This window comes from Canis lupus, chromosome 7 (assembly GCF_003254725.2).
Source record: "Canis lupus dingo isolate Sandy chromosome 7, ASM325472v2, whole genome shotgun sequence".
Lineage (NCBI taxonomy): Eukaryota > Metazoa > Chordata > Mammalia > Carnivora > Canidae > Canis > Canis lupus.
Genome location: NC_064249.1, coordinates 42,846,316 through 42,862,042, shown reverse-complemented (window position 1 = coordinate 42,862,042; position 15,727 = coordinate 42,846,316). Strand labels below are relative to the sequence as shown.

The 15,727-nt window shown below is 61.7% G+C and overlaps 1 protein-coding gene across 6 annotated transcripts; it reads right to left on the bottom strand.

The window, feature by feature from the left end:
* Positions 1-2,110: 2,110 nt before the first annotated feature.
* Positions 2,111-15,236, bottom strand: DENND4B (DENN domain containing 4B). Of its 6 annotated transcripts, none has more exons than XM_025428890.3 (28): positions 15,073-15,236; positions 13,514-13,853; positions 12,830-13,082; positions 12,289-12,358; positions 11,973-12,142; positions 11,653-11,897; positions 11,311-11,377; positions 11,159-11,217; positions 10,838-10,982; positions 10,436-10,611; positions 10,223-10,323; positions 9,662-9,877; positions 9,176-9,321; positions 8,787-8,926; positions 8,578-8,704; positions 7,751-7,957; positions 7,382-7,510; positions 6,452-6,647; positions 6,012-6,179; positions 5,377-5,765; positions 5,097-5,219; positions 4,788-4,957; positions 4,565-4,706; positions 4,107-4,343; positions 3,505-3,622; positions 3,246-3,411; positions 3,095-3,159; positions 2,111-2,988 (listed from the first exon to the last, which is right to left on the bottom strand). In XM_025428890.3, the coding sequence occupies exons 2-28, from the start codon at positions 13,828-13,830 to the stop codon at positions 2,843-2,845; spliced, it is 4,488 nt and encodes a 1,495-aa protein (XP_025284675.1). In that variant the 5' UTR covers positions 13,831-13,853; positions 15,073-15,236; the 3' UTR covers positions 2,111-2,842. The 6 variants fall into 6 exon arrangements, with proteins under 6 accessions (XP_025284675.1, XP_025284674.1, XP_035575040.1 ...); XM_025428889.3 differs by lacking the exon at positions 15,073-15,236 and adding an exon at positions 14,542-14,718 and having other exon boundaries at positions 4,107-4,175; XM_035719147.2 differs by lacking the exon at positions 15,073-15,236 and adding an exon at positions 14,542-14,718 and having other exon boundaries at positions 5,377-5,759.
* Positions 15,237-15,727: the final 491 nt, after the last annotated feature.

The window sequence follows — 15,727 nt, the reverse complement described above, 5'->3', positions numbered from 1 at the left end:
TCGCCTGGACGCTCTGTGCCTCAGTTTCCCCATCTGTCAAACGGGAAGGATGGAGAGGAGCGCCCGTCGCACCGGGTCATCGTGACGATAAGATAGTACGTTCAAGGAGCGCAGGTCGGCGCCGAGGACGCGGGCAGCACTGAGCCAGCGCGATGGCAGCCACGAGCAGACTTTTCCAACAATTGCACTGAGTCGCACATCCCGCTTCCATCGGTGCCCTCCTTGCAGGCACCGAACGCGGTTTCCCGTCCTAACGTTCTCAGCGACTCGGTCATTTGACACAAACCCACAGGCCCCTGTGTGCGGGGATGTGGCGGGTGACCTGCCTTCAGGAGCGGCCGCCCTCTTCCTGTCCTGTTCTGCACCCCCCCCCACCTGGCCCTCCAGGGCAGACAGGGGAAAGGCGGTGGCCGGAGATGCCAGCCTGACCAAGGTGCCAGGGAAGCCCCAGAAAATACCTTAAAGGCAGACTGTGGAAGGGACTTTGAATATGGGGCCATCAGACTCCAAGGACAGGCGTGAGGCCTCCACTGCCCAGCGGACCTGACCTTTCCCTTCACAGACCACCTGTTCGTTGGCTTTTCTTTCCAAAGCCAGTGTTTACGAAGTGTTCTTAGCACTTGATAAGGATTGTAGGGTTAATCTTGGTAAACAATCTCAATTTGCAGATGAGGAAACACTGAGGTGCAGGAGTTAAGTAATTTGGCTGATGTAATAAAATTAGTAAATTGCAGAGACAAGATTTAATTGAACTGTCAAACTCAAGCCTGTATAGGCTCTCAAGTCTGGTAAGAAAAACGAGCCAGGAATAGGCCTGTCCTCCCTCATCTAGCTCCCTAGGCCATAGCACAGAGATGTCATAGGCTGTAGTGAGTACTTTACTCTTGGAATTTCCAGATATTCCTGGGGCTAAAGGATTCTGTAGTCCTGTCCACCTGACTGTAGGTCTCTACAAGGAGGCCCAAAGGTAAGAAGTACAGGAGTTGGAAGTGAGAGTGATTATCATTACTGTCTGAGGCAAGGGGTGCTCTAGACCATCAAGATGGTATGCTCTGTGAAGGTAAGGGACTAAAATCCTCTCATTCCAGACAGTTCACTCTGCTGGACATACTATGCCCTACAAACACTTGGGATATCAGGAAGGCGGTTGCTCCTTGCAGATACAGGCACAGGATGATTCTGGGGAGTCAGGTCCAATCAGAACCTGGACTGACAGGAGGGTTTCCCTTCTGAAGGACACACCTCCCAGTCCCCAGCAGGACAGAGTGCATCTCCTAAACCCTCGCTTCCCTCCCATGCAGCTCTTTTAGGATGCTGGAAAAGCATCCACCATGCTCACTGCAGGATGCGGAAGGGTCGGTCCTGTGGCTCGAAGTTTCCAGTACTCCTCTCTCCATCCACTGTTCACCACCCCCAGGAATTTGCACTAAAGCCTCATGTAAGTTATTACTTCCATTGACACTCCTGCCCTCCTTCCCCAAGGCACATGTTTTGTTGGCTAATTCCCTTTGGTGATTGGTTCTGCAGCTCTTTGGGAGTTGTTTCCTGTGTTAATTTCATTCTACAGGAAAGGGAGAATTCTGAGCGTCTCCTTCTTGCCCAGTGAGCTCCTTCATCCTTGCCTGTCTTCCTGGTCCTGTCCACAGGCTGAGACCCTAGTTGGAAGAGCACCGCCTGCACCTAGAGCAACTGAGGGGGTCTAGGGGAGCTGCCAGAGCTCCCAGGGTACATGAGAGCTGCCAGTACCGCCTACCCGGGAGTGGGCTGTCCTCTCTGTGGAGGTACTAGAGAAGCTGGGAGAGAGGAAAGAAGGCAGAGATGAGCTCAAGGCCCCCAGAGAATGGAGCCTTTGTGTGGGGTACAAATGAGGGACAAGGGGGTGATTGTGTGGGAGGGCCGGAAGTGCCACACAGCCTGGCACCACCATAGCCAGCACCGGATTCACCCCTCTCCTGCTCCGACAACTCCCTGAGCACCAAGGGACCAGCACCAGACCTGGTCAGGGAAGGCATGGCAGACTTCATGCTGCAGGGGATGAAAAGGTGGAAAGGAGGAAAAAGAAATACCTCTGCCGTTCATTATCCCAGACCCAGGGAACAGGAGGCAGAAGGAAAAAACAGAAGCAGCTTTTACTATATTTACATCCAACAAAACTTCGCAAGGAACAATCCTTACTGCACAGCCAGGGCCCTGGGCACAGTGGAGGTAACAATGAGGACTGGATGGGGCTCCCTCAGCTCCCTCCTGACTTTCCAGGAGCTACAAACCGCTGAACCACGGTGCCCCATTTCCCTTCTCTCTCATCATCCCCAGGAACCTCATCAGCAAGGGGGCTGTGGCTCCAAAATAAATAACTTAAAATACAAACACTAAGGTAGACAGTGGGGAGCTTCAGGCTACTTCAGCAGTTCCAGGAAAGGAGGCCTGTCACCCGGCCTGGCAAGGAATGACATCCCTCCCTCCTACTCAGGGCAAAGGCTCAGCAGCTCTGTCGCTTTCCAGTTGTTTTTTAAAACAAAAACTTAGAAAATGCCCAGGGCAGTACAGACCTGTGGGTGGCCTGGAGGAGAGTCCCCGGTGTAATCTGGGGAGGAACAGAGCTGTGCCAACTCCCGCCAGATATCGTACTACATCAGCATAAGCGTACTGGGTAGGCTGGAGATAGGGGCATCATGACTTCTGGTAACAGGGGTCCCTCCTCTCTTTTGTTGCCCACATTCGGAGCCTAGGGCTGGGTCTGCTTTCCAACTCCTCTATGAAAGGAGTAAGGAGAGCAGTTATCTCCAGGATGCCTTCTCCCTCACCTCCCCACCCCAGGCCAGAGAGGAGAGCTTAAGGGTTCCTAGCATTCCAGAGGTGCTCCAAAACATTTCCGGCAATCTATGGCCTTTGGGGTGGGCATCTGTGCCCGTCGCTGCCTCAGCTCCTCCTTGCCCATGCTGCTGGCCAGCTTGTTAAAGGCGGACTTGTACTTCTTGTCGAAAGCCACTAGGGAAGAGGATGAAAGTAGGTCAACAGAGGAGGATTCCCACCCCCCTCCTCCGACATCCAGCCCCAAATACTTAAACTCCTCAGGCCCCTGCTGCTCCCTTACCTATGTCCACGTGGTCCTTGCCCAGAGCAGCCATTGTCAGGAACAAGATTTCACGGTAGATGCCCCTGGAGTGGAGGCAGAAGGTATGAATGAGAGAAGGAGTTATGGAGCCTGGGACAGGCCAGGTACCTCCCAGAGAGGTGCACCATACCTCTGCAAGTGCAGACCAGCGGGAGGCGGCCCTAGCGTTTCCAGTAGGAGCCCTACAGCCTTGTGCACCTCATTGAGACCCACGTGGCGCAATACTGACTCCAGCAGGTCCAGGCTGAGGGGTGCAGGGATGGGGCCTGGCCATACCACCCGCTGTGGGATCTGGCCTGGGTGAAAGAAAGGAAAGCAGCCAGGATATTACTGAGCCCTCTGGGCGTGGGACGCACTCCTTCCCAGCCTGGGCCAAACACCACACTCACTGTGGATCCTCCAGAGCACGTAGAGAGGTGGGCAGCTACTGGGATCAGGGGTGAGGACATCCCACAGCAGCCGCACCTGCACAGATGCTGGATCAGGCATCAGCCAAGGAGATGGGGCCTGTAAAGAGCCAAGACAAAGGCAGGTTCACAAACTGCAGGCGGAGGGCTTGAGATGGACCAGCAATGCCCCGAGAGAGAGAGGGGCATCATGGGATGCAGCCAAAAAAACAAGGGGAAGGAACCTGTATCCCCCACAAGAGCGCAAGCTCTGAGAGCATGCATTTGTCCTGACATCTGCATCCCTCGTGCCTAAAAACTGCCTGGAACCTGAAAGGTGCTCAATAAATACTGGTGTCATGAGAGACAGACATCCAGGAATCATTGTGGGAGGTACTGGGCACCACACAGGCATCTAACCCTGGGCCTTGGGCACCTAGGCCACGTCACAAGTCCGCAGACGAAGGCTTAGTTGTAAAGTGAACAGGCCAGGGATCAGACTGGGGCAATGGACCCAAAGAGCCTGTGCCAGCTCTTCGGGGCGTGAGACACCAGGAGGTGAGGTGGGCCATACCCAGCAAGCGGGGCCACATAAGGGCACTGACCTGGGGCAGTGGGGGCCCATCACAGGAGGCCAGCACCAGGCATGGCAGAATGTTAGGCAGGCGCAGCCGCTGGAAATACCACAGAAGGTTCCAGAAGATGATGGGGTGGGCAGCAGGCAGCTCAGGCAATGCCAGCACCTCACTGCCCTCATTCTCCACCAGTGACTCCAGCTCTTTTCGCAGCACCAGGGGGCTCAGGTAGGCCCAGGCCCCACCCTCAACCCGCCGGGGCACAGCCTGTCAGGTATAAAGATGGAGAGCAGTACAGGGCAGATGCCGGCCATGCCCCTGGGGTGCCCACCCCCCCCAGGCCCCATCCCCAGGACCCCACCCCCAGGACCATGCTTCCCACTGAGTCACCTCATCCAGCAGCTCTGGGCTCATAATGCCCTGCCACCACTGGGGAACACACAGACACATGCACGCTGTCCCCCAAGCCCCTGCGGCCCACACCTTACCCCCATGTGCCCGTTGCAGAGCTGGGGCTCATCCAGAGCAAGGCAGAGCCTGCGGTCACTGAGCACAGGGCCTGAGCCCCCAGGGGTGGGGGCATCTTTGCTGTTACTGGCACCAGCTGGGGCAGGTTTGGGGCTGGGGGCACTGTGGGGGAACAACGGGGGTCAGCCCTTGAACCTCTGCCTCCCTGTTTCCACCCTGAAGCACTGGCCCTGCTTTGGGCACCTGGGTCGGGAATCCAGGGTCTGGACACTGAGCAGAGGCACAAAGGGGCAGGCGCAGAAGGGGCAGATGGTGTTGAGGTTAGAGTCGTCGGGTGCCCAGCCGGCCATGATTTCCTCATCATACACCAGTGAGTCACAGGCACGGCAGGAGGAGCAGCTGGACAGCAGGATCTGCAGGCAAGAAGACCCCCCCAGGCTGAAGAGTCCAAGCTCCTTGCAGGTGCCGCAGCCCCTGCCTTCAATGGAGAGACAGAGGGACTAGGCCCTGTGCATGTTTCTAGCACATCTAGGTGGGTGGACTGCTCCTCACTTCCAGGGATGGTGGCTGCGAGGACCCGGGGGTGTCGCTGAGGCGCTCCGAGGACCGGCGGAGGCTCAGGCTGCTGGCAGAAGACTCAGAGAGGTCCCACTCGCTGCCCAGAGAGGCTGAGCTCTGCCGGCACGTGAGAAGGAGTGGTCAGCAGGAGGCTCTCTGTTAGCAGCCCCGCTCCGGGCCCCATGGGGTTACAGCAGCTGGACACCCCCCCGTGGCTGGCTCCCCCTCCACGTTGGCTCCCCCACAGCTGGCTCCCCCCACCCCAGCTGGCTACCTCAGACGCAGTGGATCCAGGGCGCTCGCGGGGGCGCAGGAGGCTGTCCATAGGGCTGCGGCGGGTGGGGGGAGGCAGGTCGGGGGGCAGCTCAGGTGGGGGAACATGAGAGGCGGGGGAGCGGCGGGAAGGAGTGAGCAGTTGTTGGAGGCGAGCGCCCAGCCCTCGTCTGGGGGTGCTGGCCTCATCCTGACGTCCACTGGCCTTGGACGCCCGCCCACTTGGCCCTTCCAGGGCTTCAGTGGACTGGGCACCCAGGGCTGAGCCTGAGTCCTCCAGGCTGCCTCCAGGGGCCAGCTCTTCACCCGTCAGGCTCAGGTCTGAGAGGCTTCCATCATGCCAGGGCACAGGCGACCCCCGGGGCTCCAGTACCCCCAAGGCCTCTATCACTGCAGGGCAGAGGAGAACCGTAGGAGACAGCGCCTCGCTGTCCAGGAGCCAGGGAGACACCCCCTGGCCGCACAGACCCTGGCACTGCCACTACTACCACCACAGTGACATGTCCCAGGCAAGGTCCCCCATCCTCTACAGCACACCCCACAGAGGGCCCCTGGAGCCTGGCTCTGCTCTCCTCCTCTCTCCCTGGGAAGCAGTCAGGAGAGCAGGCCGGGGTATGGGTCAGGCTGGGCACTCACTGTGGGCCACGCCGGCCTCCACGGTGGGCTGGGCCCCACGGGCACTGCCCAGACTGCCGCTTTTCACCAGGCGCCCTGTGGGTGAAGCTGGGTCCCGGAAGCTTTGACCAGCCCAAGTAGTCTGGCGCTGAAGTGGGCGGGTAGGGGAGTGACGCTCGAGATAGGGCTCTGCAAACACCAGGAGGAGGCTGAAGACAGCCCACCAGAAAGCCCACCCTGTCCCAAAACAGGGCTTCTTGCATGGGCCTGGGGTTGTAGGGCTCCTCCCAGACCGAACATCCTCTCCTTCGTGACCAGCCAAGTGCACAGACCTGTCCCCAAAACACCCAGGTCCCCAGAACAACCCATGCCAGCCATGAAGCTAGCACCAGTTCTCTGTGCCCCTGCCCCACCAGGGCTTGGCTGCATGTCCCCAAGCAGGTTCCGGGTCTCCTACCCACCTGTCTGGGAGCTGCCTGCCTCCTGTGCTGCTGCTTGCTGCTGTTGCTGCTGTTGCTGCTGCTGCTGCTGCTGCTGCCGCCGTCGTTCCTTCAAAGGCTGGCGGAACTGAGCAGCCCCCAGGACGACATTCCGGAGCTTGGCCCAGCGCAGGCGCCCACCCGGTGTACCAGAGAGCCACTTGCTTTCCAGCACAGCCTGCCAAGCACAGTGCTCATCAACATGGCCTACTTCCACACCCTGACTCTAGCCTGATGGCCACTGCCTGTTCCAGGGACACCAGGGACCCAGGGGCCATCTCCCCCTGCAGATGTCCTGCCTGGTCTGTTCTGCTGATGGCTCGGCCACCGCCACTCTGAGGGAGCTGAAGGAAGCCAGAAGCTATGCGGATACTTTGTATGCAGTCTCCGCTACTTGTTAAGCATAAGGCTTTGAAGAAGTTTTTTCATGTTTCTAGTCATGAGTTGTATCACATAAAAACCAGGAGGCACTTTTGTATTGTGGTTAAAGTTCTGGACACACAAAACATCACTATGTCTGTGTTCATGTCCTGACTCCCTGACCTCTTCCCTATGGGATCCTGGACCTGTAACATGGGGCTAGAGGGAGGCGGGGCTGCGGAAACGATGAAAGGATAGAAAACACATGACATGTCTGGAACAGTGCCTGGCACGCTGGCTGACAGCATGGCTACCAGTGGGGGGTAGCAGTCCTTGCCCGGCCACCCCATCAAAGCTATGAGGAATGAGTAAGCTGCCAAGCAGGAGGGATGCTATCTGGTGCTAAACCGCTCCAATGGTCCAGTGGCTGACAGGGGTTACAGGGCCCTGTGGACTTTCCATGGTCACTCTTCAAGGGGGCATGAGGGAGCAGCATCCTCCCTGTATCCACACTGGCACCGGCTGCCATCTTACCCCAAACAGTTTCAGTACCTTGTTGTAGTAGCCGTAAGTGATGGTGTTGGGCACAATGCCTGCCCGCCTCATCTCCAGCATGACCCGCACGGACAGCACAGGCTGCCCATAATGGGAGCACAACTGCATTAGTACGCGGTAACACACCTGGGCCAGGAGAGGACAGTGTGAGGGGCCCCTTCCCATCCCCAACCCCCAGGTCCTGCAGACGTCACCAGCCCAGGACAGCTCCCAGGGTACTGCAGAGAAGAGCTACTTGCCCTTCCTGCTGATCTACGCCCTTGGGGTTCACGGATGCACCCTGAACATACTCAATGAGCGTCACAGGCACCTGCCCAGCTCCCTACCACTTCAGGGGCCTCCCTGGGGCTGGGCGTGGATACCCACCTCATCGGGCAGCACCACCTTGCGGCTCTCCATCTGGCGCAGCACTTGGTAGGCCGTATGCAGGGCCTGCACGCGGGAGGGCGCTGAGCGCACATAGGCAGGCAGACACAGGAACCACAGCCCATAGCAGTGCCCCAGCAGGCAGCGCGCCCACAGCTCGGGTACAGCTGCTGACTTCTGCGCCATCCGCTGCGCAACCTTCATCTCCTGGATGGGGCAGGGCACACCCTGGTGAGGACGGTACCAGGCCAGAGCAGGCCTGGGGATGGGGTGGGAGAAGCGGCACCCTCCCCAGGGTCTGTGCTCTGAGAAGGCAGGAGGGATGCTGCACACAGGGTTCATTTCATCCCTGGCACCGTGGCCTAGCTCTAGAGCCGGGGCCCCCACCTTCCCAGAGTGCTCGGAAGACAAAAGTGATGGGGACGACACTAACAGCTAACATTTTAAGTGCTTTTTATGGGCCAGGCACATTGAAACCTGCTAATAGGGATCCCTGGGTGGCACAGCGGTTTGGGCCTGCCTTTGGCCCAGGGCACGATCCTGGAGACCCAGGATCGAATCCCACGTCAGGCTCCCGGTGCATGGAGCCTGCTTCTCCCTCTGCCTGTGTCTCTGCCTCTCTCTCTTTCTCTCTCTGTGACTATCATAAAATAAATAAATAAATAAAATAAAACCTTTCTTCTCTAGTTTACTGATTCCTAGACTCCCTTTAAAAAAAAAAAAAAGAAAGAAACCTGCTAATAATAGCATAGGTACTATCAGATCCGTTCCACAGACGAAGACACGGCCTGAGTCAGGTGCCTCTGTAGGGCCCACATCCCTGTTACCTGTTTGGTACGGCGAGGGGCAGGGCTGCTGGGGGCGCTGCGGGATGGGCCTGGCACAGGCAGAGCACCAGGCTGCTCACGAGGGGACTCAAACAGCTCAGCCCGCAGCTCGGGAAACCCGTCGTAGCTGGAGGGGCCGAAAGAGGCAGGGTTAGGAGTGGTCGATGAGCAGCCAGCCATGGCCTAGGCTTCCCAACAGAGGCTCTCACCAGTACTGGGGGGTGGAGTCACTGCCCTCAGGCGCTGCAGGCTCTTCAGGAGGTGTGATGAAGACGGTGAGCTCACTCCCTGACAGCTCCTCAAGCTCCACCAAGGGTGTGGGCTCAGGCTTCTCCTGCTCCGGGTGGACCTGAAGCAGGACGGTAAGAGTGAGCATGGAGACAGTGGGCACAGGGAAGAGCCAGAACATCCAGAGGACAGCACCCCTGAAAAGCACAGCTGTGGGGAAGAAGCACAGGCACTCAGGCTCCCCAAGATCCTGGAGACATCGCCGGGGATGGAGTCAGGAATGGGAGGGCAGACAGCTGTGTGGCCCCGACAACTGGTGAGACGATGCGCTTTTAACAGTGACTATGGGCAGGGGGACAGCATCCAATACCTTGTCAACGCAAGAGTCGAAGAACTCAAGGGCGGCGTGCCGAGCAGAGCCAAACGAGCATTCCTCGATAAACTGGGAGAACATCTGTGTGCGCAGCAGCTGGCAATACAGCTTGTGGCTGGAGCGCTCCCGGGACTTGAGGAAGCCTGGGAGTGAATGTGGACCATGGGGCTCAGCAGGCCACAGGCCCTATCACGACCTTCCTGAGACCCTGGGACCCAGTCGGGGCCCCTCTGGCAGGACAACTACAGGTGCCAAGCTGGCCGGGGGTCCCTCCCTTCTGTCTGCACCTGCTCCCTCAGATGGGGAGCCCTGAGGTCAGGGTCCTGGGGATGGTTTGGCCTACGGGCTGCTTACCCCAAGCCCTGAGCCTTCGGAGGGCAGAGCCAAGGCCCCAAGGACCATACAGGCTCAGGGCTGGTACCAGTGGAAGAACAAGCCAGGGAGCCTACCCCCCGACCCCCACCCCGGGCCAGCTCTCCCTACCCTGCAGGAAGAAGAGGTTGTCCACATCTCGAACACCCTCCGAGGGGGCCTGGGTGAGCGGCCGCAGGAAGTCCCGGTAGCCCTTGAGCAGACAGGCCATGAAGCGGAGGAAGGCTCCCTGCACTTCGCGCTCCAGCCGGGCCCGGCGGCCACATACTGCCTCGTAGTCTGTCAGCAGAAACTCCAGGGACGCCTCCTCCTCGGGCCCTGTGTATGCTGGGGACCAGGGCAGCCTGGGTCAGGGCTGGCCCCAACCCTTCTCCTCCCACACCTGTGCTGAAGCTAAGGCGTCCCTGGTAGGTATCCTCTTCAGGCCTCCCCAGTGACTGGATTGCCCCCAAGCCCTTGCCCCCCGCCACCCCCCCAACTCACCACCACCACCACCCCATCCCTGACGCACACATTTGGAATCGTGATGCAGCAGTCCCCACACTCCCGGGAAATTGGCATCCTGGCCACCTCCTCAAGCGAGTGAGGTCTGGTTCTGCACAGGCCTTCCAGCCTGGGGTCCCCTGGTCAGGTGGGTTCCCAGTCCCACCCACCCCTGCCCAGGGTACTCACTCTGATCCAACTGCTGGTACAAGTTTGTCAGAGTTGCCAGCAGAACCTTGTAAGGTCTGCGGGGCAGGGTCCGAGGAGACAGTGGCTTCTTCTCCTCAGTCCTATGACATGAGCAGAGGGAAGGAAGGGCTGTGAGGCTCCTGGCTGGTCTCTCCCACTGCTTGCCCACAGCTCTGCAAGCAGCCCTGACTGATGGACACCCAGCCCTCTTACTGGAAGAGCGTGTTGGTGTCAAGGTCGACGCAAATGACATCAGCAGGCGGGTCGTGCAGATCAAAGTAACTGGAGTGGATACCCACAATGAAGGGCACAGGGGCGCTCAGCACATCTGCCAGCACCAGTGGACAGAGCGGGATGTAGGGGCACTGCCAGTGCAGCGGGAAGATCATCTGGAGCGGCAGGGAACAAGAACCAGTGGGCGGGGGGTGGCCGGAGTGTTGGCCAGGGTCATGGAAGCTGCTGGAGGTGGGATCCCGAGAACAGCCCCTGATGCAAGTTGTGTATAGACTGTGCCCCCCAAACCCCAGAGGAAGGTAAAGGAAGTAGAATCTGGACAGGGGTGGGGGCACGTGTGAAAAGCTTCAGGGAAGGTGGGCTGGGCAGGGCGGCACTCACAGAGACCAGGGCCTCACAAACACTGGTGAGCAGGTCAGGCCGCAACGAGTGCACCAGCAGCTTGTGCTCCGTGAGCACAGCCAGCAGCAGCGTGATGGCCAGCTCGGGGCCGAGGCTCTGCAGCAGCTGCAAGAAGCTGGCACCGCTGCAGGCAGTGCAAGAGGGGCAGGGTCACCAGGGTGCCCAGGAGACCCCTCCCCAGACACAGGGCGCAGATACTGCTAGGGCCTGACCTGTGCAGACCTCAATGGCCATGCCCACCTGCCTAGCACCTACCAGGTCCTCAGTAGCCACAGCCCTCCCCCCAACCTGGACACATACCTGAGCGGCAGGGGTGAGGATACAGGCTGGCAGAGGAGCAGGTTGTCATAGGGCGACATCTGGGAGGCAGAAGAGCCGCAGGTCAGAATGAGAGGCTGGCCCCTGCCAACTCCCTCCGCCCAGGTAGCCCCACGCTGGGTGGCAGCTCTCACCTGCACCAGGATGCGAGGTCTCTGCGGGGAAGGGAAGGGGACGTTGTGAATGAAGTGGGAGATGTGCCTGGGAAAGAGAGGGATCCGGGTCAGAGGCAGACGCCCCAGCCCCCCGCCCATGTTCCGCCCTTCTTCACCTGTGCACCAGAACCTCGTAGTCCCTAAACTCAGCACAGCCCCTGCCCTGGGGCCGGGCCAGGGTAAACCAGGCTTCAGGCCCCACTCTTCCCTCAGCCAGGGGCACTTTCCCGGTGGACAGACTGCACGATCCTGTCCCTGTTCCTCCGCCCGCCTGGCCCTCCCTCGTCACCCCTGCCCAGCAGCGGGGGCTGCCATGCTCACGCTTCCAAGGGCAGGCGGTGGGGGCCTGAGACGGAGTAGCGGTAGAGGAAGGTGAGGAAGGCGCGGAAGGCGGGGAAGGCCGGCCAGCGGGACAGCACAGCGATGGCGCGCCGGCTGCGCACTGCCCGACCCCCCAGCGCCCGGCCCCGCTCCACGGCGCTCAAGAGCCCCAGGGCCCGTGCTTGGCGCTCCGACAGCCTGGCCCTCGGGAAGGCCTCATAGAACTGCAGGGCAGCGCCGTACACCTGGCGGGGGGCAGAGAGGCCGTGAGGTGGGCTCAGCAGAGCTGGACCCCTGGGCACGGCATGCTGTTCACCCACCTTGTCACCAGCTGCACCCGTGAGCACGAAGGTAGAGAAGACGGGCACGGGGTACTTGGTGTGGGCAGGCCAGCACTCAACAGTGGCTCCCATGGGCAAACAGAAGACGGGTACGGACTCGGGCAGGGGGAACGCCTCATTGTCCTCCTCAGGGTACCGGCCCAGCAGCTCTGTGGGGGGACCCAGGAGATGCCAGAGAAAAGCCAGGTGGCAAAGGAGAAGCGAGTTCTGAGCATGGCGATGTTGCCAGCCAATAGGCACCAGGGCAGGGGGACACGAAGGAGCAAGGGTCTGGAGGCACACGGGGGCCACTCACCTGCCTCGTAGACCAGAGTGTGGGCCTTGGCTAGGCCCACTTTGTAGCACAGGTATACCGCTGGACCCCACTGTCCCAAGAATGACAAGACATAGATACACACTCACAAAGTTTTCTGGGCTCCATTTTGTCTACCATCCCTTAGCAATCTTTCTCTTTATTTAAAAAGTGATTGTAAGTAGGCTCCATGCCCAGTGTTGAGCCCCAGAGCGAGGCTTAAACTCACAACCCTGAGAGGGAGAGTCAGACACCTAAGTGACCCAGCCAGCTTGGGGTTCCAGTGGTCTTTTGTCTTTAAAATTCCCAACAACCCTGGGGTGCCTGGTGGCTCAGTCAGTTGAGCCTCTGCTCCTCCCCTCATTCACTTTCTGCCCCTCAAATAAATAAATCTCAAGAAAAAGAAGAAGCCCTCCCAGGAATCCTGGTCCCCCAAGAGGAGAGTCACCCCTGAAGGCCTGCCGCAGGTGTCGGAAGCCCTCTAGCCCTAGGTAGCCTCTCTGCCCCAGCGCCCACACCCCAGCACACCACAGGCCCTGCTCACCACACCAGGGTTGAGGTTGCGGGGCAGTCGGCAGTAAGTATGAGGAGTGCCCTCCCCCTTGCTGGGCAGCACCAGGCAGACGTCGGTGATGCCAAGGGCATGCAGCCCTGCCCCCTCTGCTGCCCGTCGGCAAGTGAGGTAGGTGCGGGGGTGCCCAGGGCCAGGAGGGGCCAGGTTGGCCGAGTGGCTGTAGGGCGTTGTGTCCAGCACCTGAAAGCCAGGCTTGGGTCTTTCCTTCCCCTCGTACAGGACCCTGAACATGGAGAGCAGGGCAAAGGTCAGGGGTTCGGGGCAAGTCCTACTGACCAGTCTTGTCACAGCGAGCACCAGGGCCCACTTCTCGCTGGACTCTGCCCTCCAGCCTTCTGTGGCTCCTAACTGTTCACAAATGCGACGGGGAAAGGCTCCCGTGGACTCACTGTGTGCCACATCCCACATACGGATGACCCTGTTGGGTCTTCTCAAGCACCCTGCGGAGGTGTTCTCCCCGTTGAAGGGGGACATGGGCCCACAAGGGCTCACCACCCTGGCCAAGATCCCATAGCTAGCAAGCAGCTGCAGAGTCTACCCGCTGATTCCACGTGGGGACTAAGTGCATCCCCCCACCCCTGCCCCCTTCCTGCTCTCATCCCAGCCCCCACCTCACCCTGCCTCCCCTGGTGCCTGTACAGAAAGGGCACGCACCCCAGCTCCACGAGGGGGGGCTTGTCACGGCCCCTGCGGTAGCAGATGACGGGCTGCGTTCCACCCAAGAGCCCGGCACTGAGTTCCAAGGGGTGGCCCCCAGCGGAGGACTGGATGCAGGTGTAGCCCTGGGGCACTTCCTCGCCCAGTGCCCGAGCAATGACCGCCATGTCTGTGATGGGCTCGGCTGGCCGGGGAGGGCGCAGGGGCCCACTGGGTTCGGGAACCCGTGTCTCCTCGGGAATGGGAGCTCCGTTCCCTGCAAGCCCGGCTATCACGAAGTAATCCACCAGCCGGGGGGGCCGCTCCTCCGCCATGGCCCCCCCCTCACTCACTGCATCTGGAACGGTCAAGTGGGGCAGAGGTGAAGAAGGGAGGCAACCAAGGCCCCCCTCCGCTCCCTCCTGTCCCCAGTCCTTACAGGGGAGGGGAGGGTCGCAGAGGTCCGCCAACCCCGAGCTCTCCCGCCTGTGACGTCACCAGACCCTTAAAGGGACCCGGCCCTTCCCGCGAGCAGCAGCAGCCCTCTCCCCCAGCAGCGCCCCAGCAGCGCCCCAGCAGCGCCCCAGCAGCACGCCCGCGCACAGCTGACCGCAGCAGCCGCCCGGGGGCTCTGACCTCGAACCGCTGCTGCGGCCTCTACACAGGCCCGGCCGCCCTCACTCCCCACAGTCGAGGTCACTATCTTTCCTGCACTGGCCCTGCCGTGACTTCGCCAACCTGACAGTCTGTTTTCGGGGTTTCTGACCTTCCCACCCCTCCTGATGACATCACTAGAACCTCATGGTCCAGCAGAGGTTCTTAAAGAGCGCACCTCTACGTTTTCAAGAGGACCCCCCGGGTTCCAGGAAGGCCCAGAAAATCCAAGTTTTCGTGTCTTTCCACCAGCCTCGGGTGTCCTCCTGCCTGCGGGTGCACTGACCCCACACACCAGCGCCCTCCCACCTCCAGGCTCCTGAAGTTGGGTCCGACGCGGCCGCGGGGGCGGGGGAACAAGGGCGCTCCACGGGCCTCCCCTGTGTGCTCACCTGCCGCCATGGCCTAACCCGGGGGTCCCCAGAGCCCGGGGCACGGAGCCGGGGCGCAGCTCGGCGAGTGGCTGCAGCACCGGACGGGAGGCGTGGGGCGCTCGGGAGGGGAAGGGAGGGGACTTCCCGAAACCCCGGAGGGGAAGCTGCGCGGGCGGAAGTCGGCCCCGGGGCGTGCGGCGGGGGCACCGCCAGGCCGGCAGCGCGGCCCTCCTCCCCCCGCCTGCCCCGCCCCCGCCCGGGCCCCCCAACCCCGCCTCGCCGCCCAGCGCGGCCACACGCAGCCAGACCGTCCGTCCCCACCCCGGGGGGGAGCCGCGGCCGCGGGCAGCGTGGGGGGCAGGGAGCGGGGGGCCCGGGGCGGGGTGGAGGGGGAGCGCCCTCCGGCCGCCGCACACCTGCGCGCCCGCCCTTGTCCCGCGGGCTCCCCGCGCTTTCACTTCCCCGCGGCGGAGGAAGCGGAACCAGCTGCGCCGCCGGAGCCCCGGCCTCCCCGCGCCCCCTCCCCGCCCGCCGCCAGCCCGGCCCTACCTGCCGGCCCGCGGCTCCCCGGCCCCCCGGCCCGCGGGCGGGCGGCTCGGAGGCGGGCGGCGGGCGGCGGGCTACCCGGCCCCGGACATGGCGCCCGGCTCGGCACGCTCCCGCCGGGCGGCGGGCGGAGGCACAGGCGGCCCGGGCGCCGCGCCGGGCTCGTCGGCGCGCCCCGCTTTCTCCGCGGCCCCCCCACCCCCCCCACCCGGGCCGTGACCCCGCCGCGCCCGCTCGGCGCCCGCAGCGCGACCCCTGGCGGCCGGGAGGGCCCCCTGCACGCAGGCGACGGCGCCCGTCCCTCCCGGGGGCCCGGTCACATGTGGCCAGAGGTGGGGGGTGGGGGCCGGGCTGCGCCGACCCGGCGACGCCCCGACTTCCAGGCTTAAGGCGCTCTGCATTCCCTGCGGGCCTGGGTTGCGAGCTCTCAGTTCCCTTTCTGAAAAAGAGCAGGGCTTCGAAAAGAGGAAGAGAGGGCGGAGCTGCGGGGTGTGCCCCGAGGGGAGCGGGGGCCGAGGCTGGAGCCAGTGGGATGGACGCCGAGAGGGCGCGGGGCTGGCAGCCTGTGGCGGCAACAGGCACCCCTCGGGAACCCTGGGAGCAGGCCAGCACTCAGGGCAGGGAGGGCACGCGCGGGGAGGTAGCCAACTTGGAGTGA

Coding starts and splice junctions, on each gene's coding strand:
- DENND4B (XM_025428886.3), bottom strand. Junction 11,378..11,652: donor CACCGCCTGCCCTTGGAAGC/GTGAGCATGGCA, acceptor TCTCTTTCCCAG/GCACATCTCCCACTTCATTC. Junction 5,766..6,011: donor GGAGGCCGGCGTGGCCCACA/GTGAGTGCCCAG, acceptor TCTGCCCTGCAG/TGATAGAGGCCTTGGGGGTA.